This window comes from Chamaea fasciata, unplaced genomic scaffold, assembly GCF_029207755.1.
Source record: "Chamaea fasciata isolate MVZ Bird 193981 ecotype frontalis unplaced genomic scaffold, bChaFas1.0.hap1 SCAF_3, whole genome shotgun sequence".
NCBI lineage: Eukaryota > Metazoa > Chordata > Aves > Passeriformes > Sylviidae > Chamaea > Chamaea fasciata.
The window spans coordinates 85,714,724-85,734,815 of record NW_027094088.1 but is presented as its reverse complement, the minus strand read 5'-3'; the positions used below and the strand labels follow the sequence as shown (position 1 = coordinate 85,734,815).

General features: G+C 34.4%; 1 protein-coding gene across 6 annotated transcripts in view; it reads left to right on the top strand.

Annotated features, from left to right (window-relative positions):
* ADGRB3 (adhesion G protein-coupled receptor B3) overlaps window positions 1–20,092 on the top strand; it is a 448,258-nt gene that overhangs the window by 168,994 nt on the left and 259,172 nt on the right. For 4 of the 6 annotated variants that reach the window (XM_066179723.1, XM_066179724.1, XM_066179720.1 and 1 more), the window contains exons 3-5: window positions 11,422–11,532; window positions 13,804–13,833; window positions 16,674–16,835. In XM_066179723.1, coding sequence (XP_066035820.1) covers window positions 11,422–11,532; window positions 13,804–13,833; window positions 16,674–16,835 — 303 coding nt within the window. The remainder of the gene's footprint in view (window positions 1–11,421; window positions 11,533–13,803; window positions 13,834–16,673; window positions 16,836–20,092) is intronic. The other 2 variants (XM_066179725.1, XM_066179722.1) reach the window with 1 other exon arrangement.

Genomic DNA, 20,092 nt, shown 5'->3' with positions numbered 1-20,092 from the left:
TTTTAGTTGAGTTTGCTACTTATATATCAAACAAATAATGATTTTTCCAAACCAAAAATATATTTTCATTTGCTGAAAGTTGTTGCTAAAATCATAAAATTTTAGCCTTTAGAAGTAATTTATTTACTCTGAAATGTAAATGAATATCTAATTGCAGTAACATTTTAAATAAAAACAGATCAAACTTAAACGTATCTGGGAAAATATAAAAAAATATATTCCACAAGATCAATGCAAAATTAGTGGTCTGTATTAGGTCTAAAGCTAGGATTTTTTTCTGGTCTTTTGAGAACTGCTACATTATGAGCTTCAACATAAGCTTTTCTGCCTATTTAACATGCCCTTGATGACATACTCTTGACTCCATACTGTATAACGTTTTTGGTCAAGGTAGTGGGGGTTTTTTTCTGAATTTTTTGAACATCTGATCTCCTATGCCTTATTATGTTTTTGAAGTTACCTGTTTATCACCTAAGTGAACATGAAATATATCTAATCTGTTCATTATGATAGTGGTGTTGGAGCCATGGTCATCTAAGTACATGCCTATAGTTCTGCTGTTGGTTGGACAATCATAAGTCCCTAGTGAGCATAATTTAATTTACTGATTCAGAACTTTTTTAATGTAAATACTCAACTCTACATGCCTACAGTAGACTTCTTTCAGGTAACTAAATAATTAGGATATTTTTAGACAGCCAACACAAAAGAGGCAAAGGCCTAATTTGAGGCAAATTCAATTTTTTGTTTGAAAATACCTTTGTATAAAAGCCATTGTATTGAGCTCTGTAGTGAACCCATTATATTCTAGCCCTTTCCAGCTAGCAGAGTAGAGGCATTTGAAGAGATTTATAGACTATCTGTGGGCAGATGTGTAAGTAACACTGTAGATGATTCAAAAAAAGGTTTCTAGTTAGGAGCAGCAGGATGAGATTCAAGTCATAAGCCTCTCTTAGAGAGTCATGATACACATCCCAGTTACAGGTCTCTAGCTGTTACAGGAAAGTCTCTTTGCTCTAAGTAAAACATACCGAGCTTCAGATTTCTTCAAAACATATTTGGGGTTTTTATGTCCATAAGGAATAGGTCATTCTGAGAATGCATTTATACAAGTTACAGTCAGAGCTCCCAGAATAATAAGTATTGCAAACTCTATAGTTCTAAGTCCAGAACTAAACATCTTCACTGAAGAAATCCCTGCATGCAATCTCCAGGTATTCACATATCTTGACTATTGGCGTAATTTCCCCAAATGATGGAGCATGGTGAGGTAAGAGAGGTTTTAGGTAGCCACATCGCATGTTATGCTGACAAGCTGAAATGAATTACGTAAGATGTAGCCAGTGTAGCCATCATGTAATAGACACTTCTAAAAGGTCCTTATTATTGAGATGTGTAGGAGAAATTCTATAGAATACACTTCAGTTAATCATTGTGGAGGTCAAAAGGTGTAGATTGTTGCAGTAATATTTGTAGGACATGCATGAGAATTTTATGTGATTGAAGTGTGTAATATCACGCCAGAATGTAGGAGTAATAAGAATACTAAAGTCAATTAGTTTGATGCTTACTGATGAAAGGCAAGCATGGTCTTCCACCTCTGAGAATGTACCACTTCACTAGTGTCATCCCAATGATTTTCCCTTGTATCATTCCCTATGAGTATCAATGTTGTGTCAATTAGGTTGTGTTTTCTATTGCTTTTTAATTTAATCAGTGGAGTGGCCCAGAAGGCACTTTGCTATGATAGAGTAAAAATCTCTGAAATGGCTGAAAAATAGCATTTTAAAAAGTTTTTTAAAAATACCTATGTTGCAAAAACCAGGAGTATATTGATGGCTCTCAGAGTAATCTATGATCTTGGTAGACCCATAGAGCATCATTATCATAGTCTCAGTAATTCTAACGGATTAATCTGATCAATCCAGTTAAGTGTTGTTCCTGTGCTAAAAGTAGTACACCGTGATTAGATGGAATATGCCCATGGAATACATCTGCTTCTAGGTCAAATTTTCTGCCTTTTATCTATCTATCTATGCATCTGTCTATCTATCTATCTATCTATCTATCTATCTATCTATCTATCTATCTATATTTTGACATTTGGTCTGGTGCTAAGTAGGTGAGAAATCCTGCACCTCCGTTCTTTTATGCAGGCTTAAGGGTGAACTTCTGTAAGAGGTGTTTGACAAACTGTTTTTTTTAGCTCAGATCTGCAACTGAACAGTTAGTTTGCTTTTATAGAACCAAGGCATGGCCAACACCTGTAAAATAAGCCGTGGTACTCTCTGACACTGGCCCATAGAGCTAGGAAGGACATGTTAGCAGATGCATGGAGATACTTTGTCCAAGTGTGGATTATGCAATAAGAGTGAAGGAGAACATTGGGGTTTAGCCTCAGTGAGATATCTGACTCCCTAAAAACATTAAATTAATTGCTGGGTATGACTCTGAAATCAGTATTTCAGAGACATAAAAAAGTTCTTTTACTAAAGCCAGTGAAAACATCTAATATATTTGCAAAAAAGCCTGAAAGATTTAGGTCCAAGAGCTTTTCATTGATGGATTTGGTTAGGTCTCTTGTGTGCTTTCCTACTTAAAATTGCATGCATTTATTTCTGAAGGAAGGATTTAGCTTTATTTTAGGATTCAGTTTTAGTTATTTAGCATTGGACCTCTTAGAGGTCTTTTCTGATCTTAAAAATTCTATGATTCAATGATTTTGAAAATTTGATCTGAGGTTTAAATTTTGACTCAATGGGTTTCCTCTCATTTGTGTTGTCTTTTCCCATTACGGTTACTCTGTTGGCTAGAGAAGAGTTATTTATGACTCATATTTAAGTCACAGAGGAGTTCAGAGAGGATTTATGGCACCATAAGATACCTTTTTAAGAAGTTCCAGGTCCATTTTGGAAAGCACTGCAACACCCTTCCTATCAGGGCAGATCTCCCACGATGAACTGAGTGGAATAATATGTTTGAAATTGTGTATGTGTGATCATTAACCTGCAAGTGATAGTACACAAGGGCACATAGCCTTGTGAACTAGTTATATAAACCTTTTAACTCAGAGTAGGTATCTGGTTTTGGTGAACACCTTCTAGTGCACCTTCCTAACTTACAAACTGTAGCCTGCCAGGGTGGAACAAGGCCATTTTACAACAGCCAAGCCTCTTGTCCTTTACTTTTATTCTTCTCTTCTCTACGTAAACTTTAGCAGCCATCCATGATGTCTGTACACAGCCAGCTTTGTCGTATCACAAATGCTAAAAATGCAATGTGCAAAATTCACCTTCAGCAACACTCCTTCTATTTTTTATTATTTTCTCATAAAAACAATTTAGGAGACTTAAACAAGGATAATAAAATGCCTTTAAAAAGGCATGCAATATCATTTAGCTTCACCTGGAAGCTTTACCATTCTACAAACACATTCACACTCAGTTTAACTGTTCTTACGCATTACAGTTTGCAGTACCTCCTATTTAAAATATTGATTCTTGTTCCTTCTCTACATACTGCTTTAGACTCTTCCTCAGAGTATAAACTTCTATAAACATAGATAATTCATCTCATATTTTAATGAGTGCTCCTATCATTTAGAAAAGATTAGGCAATCATCTGCACAAATGTTTGTGGTAAATAGTTGCAGGGCAAGGAAATAGTCTAGATGTCCTTGTGACTCCTGCTTTCTACAGTTTACTTATTTTTCAGTCTTTCTAGAATAAAAAATAGGAATTGTTGAATTCAAGAATAGCTTAGTAAATTACAGTTTATTCTCAGTCATGATCTCTTGACTTTTAATTGTACAGAACAATAAAAAGCCACATACTAGCCTGTGTTTAATAACTATGTAGCTTGCTACAGAAAAGAGAGTGTTTATATAAAAATGATGCCATTCTGAAATAACTCCTCCACTGGCTAACCATATCAGTAATTCAATTAATTAAATATATGAGAAAAGCAAAATACTTAATGCAGAAGTAAAATAATATGAAATATAAAGAAGAAATGAATATACTGAAGAATTATTATTATACTGTGATTTGAATTTTTAAAGGCTATACATGAATAAGTTGTAATAGTAGAAACATTAAAATGATGAGAATACTACAAGAGAATGCATTAAAAGTCTTTCATTTAAAAAAGCAAAAATAAATAAAGGCAAGCCCCTCTGCTTTCATTCTTTAATGGGTTATTACATCCATGAATCTTTTGAGAGAACAGTGTGGAATATGAGGGAATAACATGCCACTGAATTCACAGGATTTAAATGTTAAACTTCAAAATGTAAAGTGCTTTTTATCAGTATTGGTAATTTTATTTGAACATTTTCGAATGGATTACTAGGGAAATATTTGAATGGGAAAAATGTGAACTACAAAGCATTTTCTGCCTACCTGGCCATTATAATTACAAATGTCAGATTTGGTAGATATAAAAAGGGGTAAAGCTGCAGTTTGGGCTTCCATCCACCCCTGCTTTTCCTCTTCGCCTAGATATAATTCTGCAAAGCACATGCGAAATCACACTACCTGCTATGGTGACATTTTGAACAGGTATGAGTCACTTCACTAGATTTGTATGCTCAGTTTCTCCTGCCTAGGTGTATGGTGATGAGCAATTGGGTCCAGGAAAGCAAGTAATAGAGTTTGCACAGTTTCAACATTCTCTACACATTCAAAGTGAAGAAATATTACATCTTTATAATATTCTTCACTGATCAAATCTGTAGCCATAAATAAACAGGTTCAGATCCCACTAAAGATAATGGCTGGCCAAGAGAGTCACTGCAAAGATGCACAGAGAGACAGCAGATTGCATTGCCATGGAAAGTCTAGCTCCCTGGGATTTGTGCTATCATTTATATTTTAATACAGCAATTTTTCATTCCTTATGTCATTAAAAATACCAGCAGTAGTGTTAATCCAAAGTTATGTCCTAGGAGTAAATCCATCTCCCTAGAGATGAATATAAACTAATTACCTTTGTACAATATGTTGACTGTTTAGAATACATAATTCATTTCCCTAATTTTTTGAGAGATGAAAGAGTACATACGTATATGTATTAAGAATCTCTGTGTGTAAGAGAAAGGAAATCTTGTATCTAATTTCCTGCAAATGTTGACCTGACTTTTACTTAATAAAATGCAATAATTTAGTGCAATTTAAAAAATAAACTGTGTTAGTACAAATGCTTTTGCCTTTCATATTTCCACTATCATAAAATCCTTTCTGTGTTTTCATGAGTAATAGCATATTTTTCTCACACTCTTGTTCATGAATACAGCTCAGTTCAGATCTTAATTCACTCTAGGGAAAGATATTACTCCATTCAGTTTGAAACTGATCAAAGCTCTTCTATACTGTTTTGGAGAACCAAAAGGGGACTTTTTATGGGACCAGGATCTATGTAGGAAGTAAGCAAAGGCTGTTTTAAGAATGTTTTCCACATTCACTAAGAAGAGGTTCCCATGGAAATCTAATTCAGCTAATAGTTACGTTACCCTTTTGGCAACTTGCCTGTGTCATGAGGAATTATCATTTTAAGGGGTTCCCATAGAAAGCTATAGCTTAAATCTGTACTGCAGAGTGTTGGTATTCACTAATGCCCTGAAGCTCTGTGTCCTGCCAATGCAGCATTAGAGAACAAGTGCTTCCTTGTCGTGCCTGGGTACCCTGCTACAGTGAAGCAGTGCTGGAGATATTGAAGACAATGCTTCTCAGATTTATTTCTGTCATAGGGCTTACTGTAAGGGGGAAAAAAATACAATACAAAACAAACAAACCAAAAAAACCCAAACAAACAAACAAACAAAAACCCCACCGAAACCCACCAAACCCCCTCCCGCCCCTCCCCTCCCCCCAACCAAAAAAGCTTCAACTCGTGTTTTACTTATTTGGGTGTTTAGTTGGAGTTCTATTAATCTTCAGTCCTACAAAAGAACTAAAAATAAAGAAGAAAACAAAAAAAAGCTCAGTCCTTTGAATGTAGTGACATTTATTATGTATATATATGGGAGAGAATTTCATAGGGAAAATGAAACAGTCACAGCTTCTCATGTCAATGTAAAATTGTGCTTCTAAGTCAGCACACATTCTGCCATCTAGTGACCAGAAGAAATTGTACTGACCGGCTGCCAATGTGATGCGAAACCCTAAGTACTACTGCTGCTGTGTATCTTTGTGGGAGAACCTCTAGAATGGGCTAAAAACAAATGTGCAGGTAACTTTTTCAAGCTCCTGGAAGTCAGAAATTGATCAGATCTACTGAAATTAGTTAACGTTACAGCCCAAAATTTGATCTAAACAAACCGATTCCTTACATATTTCTGTAGTCTTCTTTCTTCCTTTCCTCCTTTCCCCTTCCCCCTTCACCTGGGACTTACATTGACATTTTACTTAATTTCTGGCAAAAACATTTGTGTGTTAGCACAGAGAGGATGCCGTGCTACTGCAATGTGGGACAGTTTGCATTATTGCACATTCTGGCTGCAAGACCTATTCTGTTCATTCTGTGGTCAAGAGTAAATGAAAACACTCATTTGGCTAGTTACAGTTCAGGAGTGGGTAGGATAGTATGAATCACACTGCTGGAGTGCTGTGGGTGAAAGAAGATGACAGTCACTTTGGGGAGTCGACTGCCTCTTTGTGCTTTTAAGGTTCTGAAAAGCTTTCAGGAAACTGCTCTTACTTTCCAGGCGGTTCTGTACAAGCTGATGACACTCAGCAACTCTCAGAAGTTCCTTGGCATTGTACATGTCCTAAGGGGATAGTACCCTAGAGGTCTCAGAATCACTTTTTTTTTTTTTAACATTAATTAATGAATTATGAATTAACATTCATTCATGATGTCATCACCAAGTTCTGTGATGAAAAAGGCTTTTTATATTAATGCCAGTGGGTCCTGCACCATATATAACACATTCCGTAGTAGATGGTACACCACAATTTGCACTGTGAAGTTCCCATGAAATGTGAAAAACAAAGTCATAAAAGCCAGACCAACATGGTTTATATTGTCGTCTGATGACTGGGATATATATGTAATGAATATGTATGTTACAAATATGATAAAACAGCCTAGGCATAAATTCTGTTTGATATTTACCTTAATTTAAAGAATATCCACTCGTCAGAAAGCAAAGACTAGCCTTGGTGAGTAGAACTGTCAAAGCTGGTATTTTTCTTTTGTATTTCTCAGTTGTCCTAGTTTGCAATTTTTACGCTGTTAACAGATTTTTTTCTTCTTTATTCCTACAGAGAGCACATGGCACCTCTCTTCTCTCCTAAAAACGTACACCTACACTGGCCGCAAGATTTTAGCTTCTCCTTTAAAAACTAAAAAGGTTACTCAATAGGAATAAAAATTCCCGTAACATGACATAATATAACATAATATAAAAATAAAGGTAAAGCCAAGATAGGGACTAGTTATAAGAGCTGTAAATAATACCAAACTGTAAACCTTGTAATTGCAATTTTTTTTTCTGTCCAAGAAGGCATGGAACTATGTGTCTCAGCTATGTAAAATGAAATAATGGAATCAGATAATCATTTAGGTTGGAAAAGCCCTCCAAGATCATCAACCTTTGACCAAACAACACCATGCCAACTAAACCATAGCACTAAGTGCCACGTCCAGTCCTTTTTGTACACTTCAGAGATGGTGACTCCACCACCTCTCTGGGCAGTCTGTCCCAATGCTTAACCAAATGATACACCACATCCATATTAAAATATATGCATCACTAAAATGCTTTGAAGTATTGATCCATTATGAGCAGCTGAGGAGCAATAAAGTAGGCATCCTATTGGAGTGATCCCTTGTACTTCCATAGCCACCAAAGGATCACTGATAGCAGAAGAAATTCTTTTATCAGATATCTAAACCTCAGGTTTTCTACCACAAATATTTGGAATGTGCTATGATTTGTTATAAGTCTTGTTCTGGTTAAAATGATTCAAGGTTCCCCATAATGCTATTTTTATTTACATTTTGAGGCATTTCTGGATTTTATCCTCATTCTGTGTAGATTTATAGCATTAACAATGTAATAAAAAGGCTTAAAACCCTTGCATGTTTCCAGACCTAACTTAGAGTCACACTGTCAATTTCTGATTTAGACCATGCACCTATTTGTTGCTGAAAAGATCTGCTTTCTCCTTGTATTTAATGAAACAATACAATAAACATAAATGTTTCAGGTAAAAGCAGAGGAGAACTGTCCTGTTTCACCCAAATAAAATTTAGGACAGACATCACCAAAACAATTCTCTTCAGAAACTAATGTCTACAAAAATACTTACTTCCGGGTTAGAAAACTTATTTTCAGCAGCAAGAACTAGGTAAGAAATGTGAGAATGATAAAAATTAATTTACTCAGAATGTCAATTCAAATATCCAATATTATATCCAGATGTCAGGTCTGGAATCATGCTGACTTGACCTTGCAGGACACCTCTCTGCCAGATACTGCCTATATTAGGATGGTTCTTACCACCTTTCCCCGCACACACAGATCCTTGAAATTACTGTGCCATTCAGTCATACTCTAGGCTGACTTGGGTTAAAATGCTTTCCCAGCCCAGAAAGCATTTAGATACTGCTTCTCTGTGAAGTATTGAGGCGAAAAACTGCATAATGGGTTCACCTTCTATATTTATTGCCTAGGATCTGAAAATAAGGGAAAGTTTCATTCTATTTAGTATTTATTGTAAACTTAAGTGAGATATTAAAAATGCTTCATAAAAATGCGCTACTCTTAAGCTTCTTAGGTTAAACAATTTTGAGACCATTGTTTGTACTTATACACAGAAAGTGGACATTTTGATCTCAATACAAAAATGTACTTGACCCTTTTTTTTTCTTTTCTCATGAGGCCTGAATTTTAATGAGGCCTCACCCATGTCAGTACATTGCATTTCCTGGTACTGCTTTTGTTCTCATGTGGCATTTGGTTAAATACTTCAGCTGAATATGAAAAGAAGAGCATTGCTTTTCTTGAGAAAACTTATAAAAATATTTTTTCTGGGTAATGAAAAATTTAATATATACTTGCTATATAAATGCTTAATATATCAAAGGGAGATTAGCCGAAAAGTGCATCTCAAAGACCATCAGCAATAGTTGAAGTGAATTGAAAATGTGTTGTTGCTTAAGTGGAAAAATGAAAAAAAATGAGGCATTATAATCATGCTCAGTGGTATTGGTAACTCCATCATTATGACTGGAGCTACATCAGGTATTATCCACAACGCAGAGAACTGATCTCCCAGACATCCTTTTGTCTCTTCACCAGCAGTCTCTGTCCTGCAGGACACTGCATGTGCCCGCACCCAGCACAAGATGCTGCAGGACTGGGATCAGAACATTCACCACCTTCCTGTATGCCTCTGGAAAGCCTTCCTCTAGCAAAGGTCTCCCATTATTGCACTCTGGAACTTCAAAAGTAAAACTAAGTCTTTTGCAGGAATGGTGCCATACCCTCTAAATTGCCTGTCAAGCAGAGATCATGCAGGCAGCAAACTCGGAGTAAACATGCCTTGCTGTGACGGCCTCTTTGGGGGAAAAGTTGTGTAAAGTCTCCTGCCCTTTCCATATTATAAATTATAGTTTAAATGTGTCATCTGTACTGCACCTTGTAAAAATTGTAAAAATATTCTAATCATGATTTGCATTAGAATATTGATTGTAATAAGAGATTTTTCACAGAATAAAAAGATATCTTAAATCAGAGGAACTATAGAAGAGGTGTATTTCATAAAATTAATTCATAATTTTTTTAACAGACATATGTATATATACACATACATATATATGCTATATATTTGCATGTGTATATATATATATACATTTATAATTTAATTATCTTTTTATATTTATTTCTGGGATGTATTAAAAATGTTGAATGTTTAATCCTCAAAATATATTTTATTAACTATATTTTCAAATATTCTCTTTAGAATGCAAACTGCATTGCTGTTCTCAAATGAATAATTAAATTTATATTTTAAGTGGTGCCATTAATGAATATTTACAAAAAGAAGCACTAATTTGGAGAAATACATTAATAGTTTAATAGAAAAGAAAAAAATCTTTCTTCTGACGGACCGCTTAAAAATAAGTTTACATTTTACTGTTTCCTTAAATAGAAATTTTAATGTTTTTAATGATTTATCAAGAAAATGTGTTTGCAAACAATATTTATTAGTGATATTTACATCTCATATAATGTTTTGTGGTTTTTGAGGCAGAAAGGTAAGTTTTATTATCTTCATGGCTTTATAAATTGGGGAGAATTTTGAATTTTGCGTTTGCAAGGTAACCTTCCAGTGAAAGGTATTTTTTAATTTTTGTGTTCCTAGTGTTTCAGACACCTTCTGCCTCATCAGAAACGTTATGTGATTGTAGCTGAAGTAGATTCAATGTTAACCCACATTTCCCAGCACATGCTTCCTGAATTAGAGTCCCAGGTTTTTGTTTTGGGGGTTTTTTTTGTGGTTTTTTTTTTTTTTTTTAACAGAATATTTAGCACTGAGCTATGGACAGCTGTATGTGTGCACCTGGGAGAATCATAGGGAACTGTGCTGAAGACTCAGCAGTCCCCCTCTGAGTGCAAAAGACTTTCTGCATTTCATTACAGAATGAAAAGTGGAACTAAGGTAGAAGTCTAGGAGGTTTGCACAGGACAAGAGAGGGAAAATAACAGCAGTGATAACAGGATAAACAACTAAAGCACTCTTGTCTCCTACACTCTGGGCCTTGATGTTACTGATTTTTCATAGGTTTTTCCTATTAAAATCGATATGGAGAGTAAGATACAATCTATAGTCTTTTTAACTCAGAGGTTTCAGGAAGGAAACAGATCACAAGCACTCGTTCTGCTGTATTCAGCCAAAAAATTAAACAGTTCATTGGCTAAATTATTATCATTTCCCATTGCCACCATTCCCAAACATGACTTGTTATCTCTGCTGAGGCTTCATCAGCCTGAAAGATGAGTGCAGAAATAGAAGTCCTCTGGAGGAGCAGCAGGCTCTGCCACGGAACAGCAATGTCTAACACTGTCACAGTTATTTTCTGGTGTGGTTTGCACTGATTTAAAATAAAGGAATAGAATGTCTGCATTTAATAATTGTTTTTTTCCCATGTCATACAGCTGATTTATAGTATGTGTCACTACATTGAATGTTGGTTCATAAAATAAAATCATACTGGAAAATCTGCAGACATAAATTTAAGTATTTGTTGAAAGCTGAGTGTAGCAAAGTTAAGTTGATGTTAACTGCCATGATCACTTGCCTGATTCTTGCCAGCAACTTCCAGGTATGTTTAGGAACATATTGCATGAGACAGTATGTGACTTTTGAGAAATGTCTACACACAAGCTTTCATAAACCTTTATTCTGTCTCTAGAATTTGGAATGATGGGAGATCATACAATTAAAAGTCAGCGACCTCGATCTGTTCATGAGAAAAGGGTCCCTCAGGAACAAGCTGATGCTGCTAAATTTATGGCACAAACTGGTAATACATCAGTTACATTTTTTCTATTTACTGTTGTTAATTTTAGCAAGACCACTGCATGTTTCCATAATCTTTTGCTGCATATTTGTCAGTTTTCTAAGCTGATACTTTTTTTGTATCATTTATTTTTTTTTCACCAGTTAAAGTCCATAAATAAAGTAGCTAAGAATTAGGTAGATCATGCAAAAACATGCATTGTGAATGTGAATACTGAACCATTTAGTGTAAGCATGAATTTCTTTAGTAGTAAAAGCAGTCTCACATGTACAAAACACAGGACAGCTCACCGTGACATGTTAACCTTTTTTCAAAAATGTTAAGAACATGCTTCAAAATTTCTTTATAAATAGACCGTCTAATCCCAGCTTTAGGCATTTATCAAATTAATTAATTACTGGGGTGACTTTAATGTGCATGCGTTCAGCATTTACCATCTTTGGCCTAGCACTATGCTCTGTTCTCTAGTTTCCAGATACATAATTGCTAAATGAAATTGGCTGTAAGTACTTTTTAATTGAATGTGCAAATTATCTAACAGTTTTTAATCTAAAACATGTTTTCTAATTTTGTTTGAGCAACTTCATCTTCTTTATCTAAAGATATCAAGATGATATTGGAAACATGGAACTGAAGTAATTTTTTTGAAAAAACAGCCTGATTAGCCAGTTTACCAACAGTTATCACAGCAGTCTTTGTGGTCAATGATAAATTTTTAGTGGTAAATTGAATTAAGCTCTCATACACCAAAACTGCTGTCCATTTTGACTTCAGTAATGATCCATGTATCTGTTGGTAAAATCTAACTCTTTACTGGTACCCTACACACTCCATTCCAGTAAGTTACTGAGTTGAAAATCTTGTGCCCCATAATTTTTGTATGGATTTGAAACAACTTCCTCTGTATTCCATAGTAACTAACCTAGAATATACGCCTGCATCAGTTGTACATAATGCTTCCAGTTTTTATGCACTTCAGTAAAAGAGCTATAATTTCTTCTAGTTATGTTGCATGTTGACTTCCTTAGTGGTAGGGTGTTTTACTTAACAGATTTGAAGAAATCAATATGTTAAGCAATCTAAGTATATGTATAGCCAATCAATGTACATCTGTCTGGTAACAAATTTAGAATGGGAAAAAGTCTTTTTCCTAGTATTAATGTATAGGATTGCTTTTATGGCTAACTCCCAGATACTACTGTAAGCAAATGCAGTGGAAAAAAGGAGCCTAGAATTCTCTAGGTCTCCATGCAGTTTTTGTTTAGGCAAGTAGAACTTAATCACTTACATAGCTAGCTCAGACATGTAATGTTAGTTGCTTACTACATAGAATAACACCTTTGCTTTTATGCTGCTTCTTGAATTCATACAATTACTCAAAAAATCAGTAAAATTATCTGGGTTTTTTCCCCATATAAATCCCTAAAACTTTAATAATATCACACAAATCTTGTATTTGATAACTTTTAGTCATGCATTGCAGTGCATCTATTATGGGTGTTACAGAGCTGCATCACAAATGCAGCACTTATACCATCACCTTCAAATACATTGTGTGTGTGGAGTGGGAGATGAACGTTCAAAATCACACAGGATTGGTTTTCAAGATCCTGTTCAGAAAGCATGTGAGATGTATGAGTATATAAATTTAGATGCCAAAGTTTGGGGAAATCTATATTTTCCATGCTGCAGGTTAACACATTTTACGTAATACTTGTGCTCTTTCTGGACATACTAATTTTCATCTCTTCATTTTGTTTTTCCTTTGTAGTGATCATTGCATATTTTCTTCACCTGTAATGCATTCATTTTTCTTGCAATAAAATGATTGTGATATCTTCCTAAACTGATTCATAAGGTTTTTTCTAACATATCTATCTCATTAATTTACGCACTAAGAAATATTAATAGTAATTGGTTACTGAGTTTATGGGGTTTTATATTTTAAGCCTGGATATTTTATTTTATGCAATAATAGAACAGATACAAAAGTGCAACAAAATATTTGTATGTTTTTAAAAGGCAGAGAGATAGGAACAGAGAAATGTCCTGGAAAATGTTTCTGAAAAGCATTTAATACTGTTAGAATTGTGGACTTAATCCACCAAATTTTGCTGGGAATGGAAGAGTTTTAAAATATGGTATTAAAATACACATTTTTCTGGTTTTGGAGAGTGTTATGAGGCAGTATAAACATTTATTTTAAAATGCTGTGTGAATAATTTCTTGTTCTATATTTGTCATTTTATGTGTTTGGACTGATCCTTCCCTTAGGTGTTATGGGATTTAGAGAGTATAATGCAGGTAAGTTTTACACAGATCAATGAGGCCTTCCATACAGTAAGTTGTGTTTCCTCTTACGTGTCAAGCATCAGGAGAGAGTAAGAGTTTGGTAGCTTGCTAAGAGATCATTTGAGATTGTGGATTTATTATGACTGATATAAAAATTTAAGAGTTCTCAAATAACAGAAAGCAAGAAGGTAAATACAAAGTAGCCCTTTCAAAATTTTCATTTCAAAAAAGAAAAAAATGGATAAGAGAAAATCAAATAATGGAAGATATATTTGCAGATTATGTACTCAACCTAGATTTATTCTAGAAAATATAGCAGCCTTTATGTGCTTAAATTAAAGTGGTACATTAACAATGATATATATGTGAAGATATTTCCCTTCTTTTAAATCTTTTAAAAAAGTAATAATCATCCTGAAAGAAGTAAAAAATACCATGAAAATTTTAAAATTACAAAAAAAAAAAAAAAAGCGTTGTATGAAAGGAAGCAAAGCAGCTGTTTTTTTTTATTTTGTCTTAATTTTGGTCTTTTTGCACTGTACAGCATGTTAATATGGAGGATCTTTCTCCAGGAAATGTTTAAGACTTCTTTACATATGATGATGTATATTAATAGATTATCCCTTTTGTGAATAAACAGTACATATATTCTCAGGACTTGTAATAATTAGTACTAATTTTAAAATTCACTCACATAACAGTCTGAAAACAGTCTGATAATCATGTTGTGCTATTTTCCATCACATTTCACAGATTAAGAGTAAAATTTTTATCACTTTAAGATATTAAAGAAAAAAATTAATTTTAAATCTCCCTATTTTATTAGCTGTGCACTGTCAACATGTCTGTGTTGAATAACGGATTGTTTACACTGAATATATATAACTGTTCTACATAATAAGGAACATGTTGAGAAACAGTTTAGACTTTTTCTGCTGTTTGACCTTTCATCTAAAGCATTTTAACAAAGGCAAAGTCAAACTTCAAACATGTAGGAAAAGACAAAAAGTATTAGCCTAGAAACCCACAGTAATACAAGTCTTTTTACCATGCATATAGGGCTTATAATTCTGTAATTGTTAATTTCTATATACATGTTAAATATATTTAGCATATTGTATCATCTAATCTGAATCCAAGCCATCTAACTGCATAATCAAAGAGATAAATTCATGTCACAAGAACTATTAAAACAATAATCAGTGATTTTTTTTTTCACCTAATAAATAAAGAAAAGGACTACAAAAAACACTGGTGAATTTTTGTGTGTAAAAAACTCATAATTTTGTGCTTTTCCATAGAAATTTTTGGAATTGTGTATAATTTTATTAAAAACAGAGGGATTTTTGTGCTAGTTATAAAACATTCTATCTTTTTGCTGAAGAAGAAGCACTTTTTTTTTTTTTAAAGCATTAAATAGCCTCAGAATTGAATCTTAGATGTCTAGCAGAAACAATCATTTTGCAAAGGTTTTGTGCTTGACCTCTGGGGGGGAAAAAAACAAAAGAAAGACAGCTTGGAGAGAGATTCACAGATTCTTGCTGCAAAGCACAGTTTGAAGAAATAGTATGTCATTTACTGCATTCTTGGAAGATAGCACCAGAATATTCGTGGTTTGCAGACAATCCCTCGATTGTGATCAGCATCAAAACTAGTTGAAGACTACAAGTATACTGAGATAACTGAAATTTCAAGGAAGCTCTTCAAGTCTGCAGATTTTACCATGCCACTGATTTTGAAACAGAAAGTTCCATTTGATTCAAAAAGGATTCACATTTAAAAATCAAGCATGCAATAAGGGTTTCAGCTGCCATTTTACATTACATGCTGATTTTTAACAGAAGAAGCTAAACATTAATGCACAGTTATTTACCCAAATTGTTTAGTGAGGTATATTCACATTGTTTTTGATTTTGCTTTCTGAGAATACTCAAGGGATCTATTTTTCTGAACAGGAATTCCTTTGTGTGTATAGCTGTTCATGAGAATTAAATTCAAGCATTCTTTCCAGAGCATCCATGCAAGAAAACTTTATGCATTATTTGCTTTCAAAAATATAATATATAATATTCTATCTCTCAAAACTTTTTTAAAAATATCCTCTTTTCTTATATACAGTATTAATAAATCACATTTGACATTTTTGTACGTAGTAGTATGTATTATGTGCAGTAATGAGGCCTGGCTCACCCAAGAATTCAGCATACCTATTAGGTCAAAAGCAAGATCTGCGCATCAAATTATCGAAGTTTCCATCCCACATTTCAGGTTAAAGTTTAGTAAAAGAAAAGCTTTTCTTTGCCAGGGAACTTCTTTTAAATGCTGTATTACTCTGCTGAAGAAAATTTTAGACATTAGAGTTGATTTGTCTAGGGGTTTTTTCATTGGAATTCCCTTACTTGTAGGGTTCCTTAAACTGTTACTGAGCCTTAATTTTCAAGGCAAGGGATAAGTATAAATATCAAAGGTAAATCCTTTGCCATTATATAAAAAGAGTTGTCTATGTGCTTACAGAATCCTGAGGGTAGTGTTGTTTCTAAAGTGTTGAAGGGCAGTAATTCTCATAAAGTTGTAAACGATGCTATGACATCAAAGTGTTCCCCTCTGACAGGTGCTATGTGGTTGCAGCATTGTAGGTGTCTTTGTTTTCTATTCATTGCACATTTTCACAGCTGCTTTACTCCATGAAACTTTAAATATTTATTTCGGTGTGGTACCTTTTTCTTTGATTTATAAGAGCGGACGATAATGAGCTTCAGCAAAATAAAATAAAAAAAAAAAAAGAGAAAAAAGAAAATTGTGTCAATAATACTTATGTCTATATTCATGTTTGTTTGTTGTCTTGAATACAGGTGAATCTGGTGTTGAAGAGTGGGCCCAGTGGAGTACGTGTTCAGTTACTTGTGGTCAAGGGTCGCAGGTGCGAACCAGAACTTGTGTATCACCTTACGGGACACACTGCAGCGGCCCTTTAAGAGAATCAAGGGTTTGCAATAACACTGCCCTCTGTCCAGGTAGTGTTAGCAGCCAATAAATAAAATTGTGGATGTTTTTGAACTGTGTAATGATAAGAATTTGCAACTATATATTTTTTATTTTTTAGCATTATTAATGTAGATTTTCTAGGGGCATTTCAATTAAAGCAGAGAATTGTAATTCTATTCACCTGTGAATTTTTTTCATGTAGGTTATTGTTTTTATTTTCAGAACAGTCAAGATATGGAACAAGAACAGCTTTTTTACTGTCAGTTTCATATTTTTTTCAAAAGGTCGATATTCTCTCATTTTCACTCAGAAAAGAGAAGTTAGCATGAGTACAAAGACAAACTAGGGAAGAAATCCAGATCATGAATACATTAAGGAGCAGAGACTAATTAAGAGGGTGGGTTTACATATATTATTTGACACTGCAATTGTTTTGCCATTTAGAATACTCTCTTCTAGGCAATGGGCCAGACAATGTTCTATGCACTGCTATGTCTTCATGGACTTCCCTTTACATTGTTTTGGCAAGAAAGGGCAACAGCTACCTATCAAAGGAAAAAAGATCAGACAAAAGGAACTCTCTTACATCTGACACACAGTAAAGGTCATCAGTGTCTTGCATCGCAGTTTTCTTACTCCTTTTGTCTGAGACATCTAGGCATCGTTGGAGTTCAGCAGTAGTTATACACTAAGGAGAAGAGACAGGCATATTCAAGTTACTTGCTGAAAGGGCACATCTTTCTTTAGACTTCACCTGTGGATTAATCTATGATGGGAAGCATGAGAGAAGGCATATGCCCCATGACTACATTATTTTTCCTCTGTTGTGACTGAAATGCAGGGAAAAAAAAAAAAAAAAAGGACTATATACCATCCTTCAGATATAAAAATTCCTCAGGTCTCTGTAACATTTGATCCCAAGAGGGCGGCGAGCCATCTTCAGCTTCTGGGGAAGTAAACTAAATTGTCATACACAGAGAACTCTTGGATTTTATTTCAATGAGCAGTAATATGTAGGATCAAACTCTCATGTTACTGTGTGTTGAAAAACAGCCAATGGGAAGTGTTTATGATCCCATCAGAGTTTGTGTATGAGCATTATAAGCATGTAGGGAGCCTCTGTACTGGAAGGCAACTTACAAGATTGTCTCTAGATAATGCATGATGGTAACAAAAATTGCTCTCAACACCTACTGCTTTTCTATTGTGCTGAAGTTAAGCAATGCACATGAAAATTTCTAATATTTCAGAGTAGAAATGTCTAGTTAGAGCTCAATTTTAATACTTTAGAAGCGGTAGAACTTTACACATGGAGGTGTTTCCATATAAAAATGGCAAGTATTTCTAAAACAGTTAGAGTAGCTCAGATTGTGCCAGAGGTGGGAAATACTGCAAAAGAACTCTCAATTACAAAAATAAGAAGTGAAAGAGGAGAACTATAAAATAAATGAACAAACATTGCAAACAATCAAAGATAGAAGTATTCATTTGAAGCTATGTGAAGGATGAACATGAAAATACAGTCCATCTTTCACAATGAGTTCTGCCTGGTTTCTTGCTAATTAATGCTAAGAAGAGGAAAGAGGATTAAATCACCTAATTTTCAGAATTTTATCTTCATTGTCTCCAGAAACTGAGACAACGTTTTCATACAAAAACAAAGCAAAACAAAACAAAGAAAAATCCAGGTAATGCAAAAGCCAAGGTAATTAATTTGCTGTTCAACTAAAACTGGAAAAAGTTAATTCTTAGATATGATATGGTCAAACAAACTTTTAACAATGCTCACCCCAAAACACTGCTCCGTATTTCTCAGGTGACAAAGAAGCTGTTTCCTTATATCCTCACACTTCAGGATACAGCTTTTGTTTCCAGATACCCAATATGAGCAGAGGCTACCAATTCTTACTGTCTACACTGCCAAGATATTTTCTTTTTCAACTCACCACAGCTGATTCTGATAATCTCTATGTACCTTGAGTTACCTTTCCTAAATAGTTAGTCTTCTGGGCTTAATCTTGCATATTGTTCCATGCAGTTACAATAACCTTATTAATTTATGTTCTCTGACTACAGGGTCACAAGTGTGTAGCATTGTGCAAGTTAGCAATTTAGAAATATTCCTTTCCTAGGCACAGCTCTATTAATTTTTCAAATATCCCTTTAGTTATTAGCCCAAATATCATTTGTTCTTATTCTATTATGTATCCTGACTCAGAAAGTTGCATAGTTCAGGATTATCCCTGGTCCAAGCATAAGAAAATATGGTGTGTGCGCTAGTGTATTTAAAACAGATGTTTGACAAAATGATTAGTAAAAGGGTGACAGGCATGTGAGAGCTGGAATGTTTCCTAATCAAAAAGTTGGCCCTTCAACATAAAAAAAATATGCAGAATGACCTAGTGTACTTCATGCATCTATGCATAGGCTTCAAAGGAATCTGTTAAACTTGCAAATACTAATGCAGAGCTTTCAGACTATTTTTTCTATTTCCTTTAGATATTCTTTATATACATTTAACATATTTTATATGCTGTCCAAGATACTCACCGGAATGTTAGAGAACATATTTCTCTGTGATCTCAATGTCCTGGAAAATTTGGAAAATGGTATTTACCTAGCTTCAAATATATGTATGTATTGGAATAGAACTTTAAATTTCAAAATAGTATTACTGATTGTTCAAGCAAAATAATAAAGGAACCATTTTTTACATAATTTTGGGGTTATTTATATTTATTTCAGACCAATACTATTCTAGAGAAGTGCAGCATAGCAGACAATAAAACATAGCTCAGATAATTTTTATTGTCACTGATTCTTTTGTGAGTGGGGACACCTCGAGATCCATTACTGCAGTGCTACTGATTCATTTCAGTTTAGTGAATAATTTCTAACACAGCTAAAACTTAAGGGGAAAGAACATGGGATTTCCATGCCTGCAGATCACCTCAGCTTCTGTTTCTCCTTCTCTTGCCTTCAACAGCTTTTGCCACAAAATTTAGCTGTGGCTTAGCATTTTCAGGTTTATGGGTAAAGCAAGATATGTCAGGAGCAGGAAAACACTAAGCCATTGCAAACATTTGTATTCTCTAATGCTATACTTTGGCTGGTGTTATTTGCTAAGGTAGTTTTACTTACCTCCCTTTTTCTCTCTCCCTTATTTTGTTGCAGCAGGGCATGACAAAAAGCTTGTCCACATCTTTATTAGAGGCCCCCTTTAATAGTGGAAGGCCACAATAAGGTCTCCATGGAGACCCCTCTTCCAGGCTGAACAACCCAAACT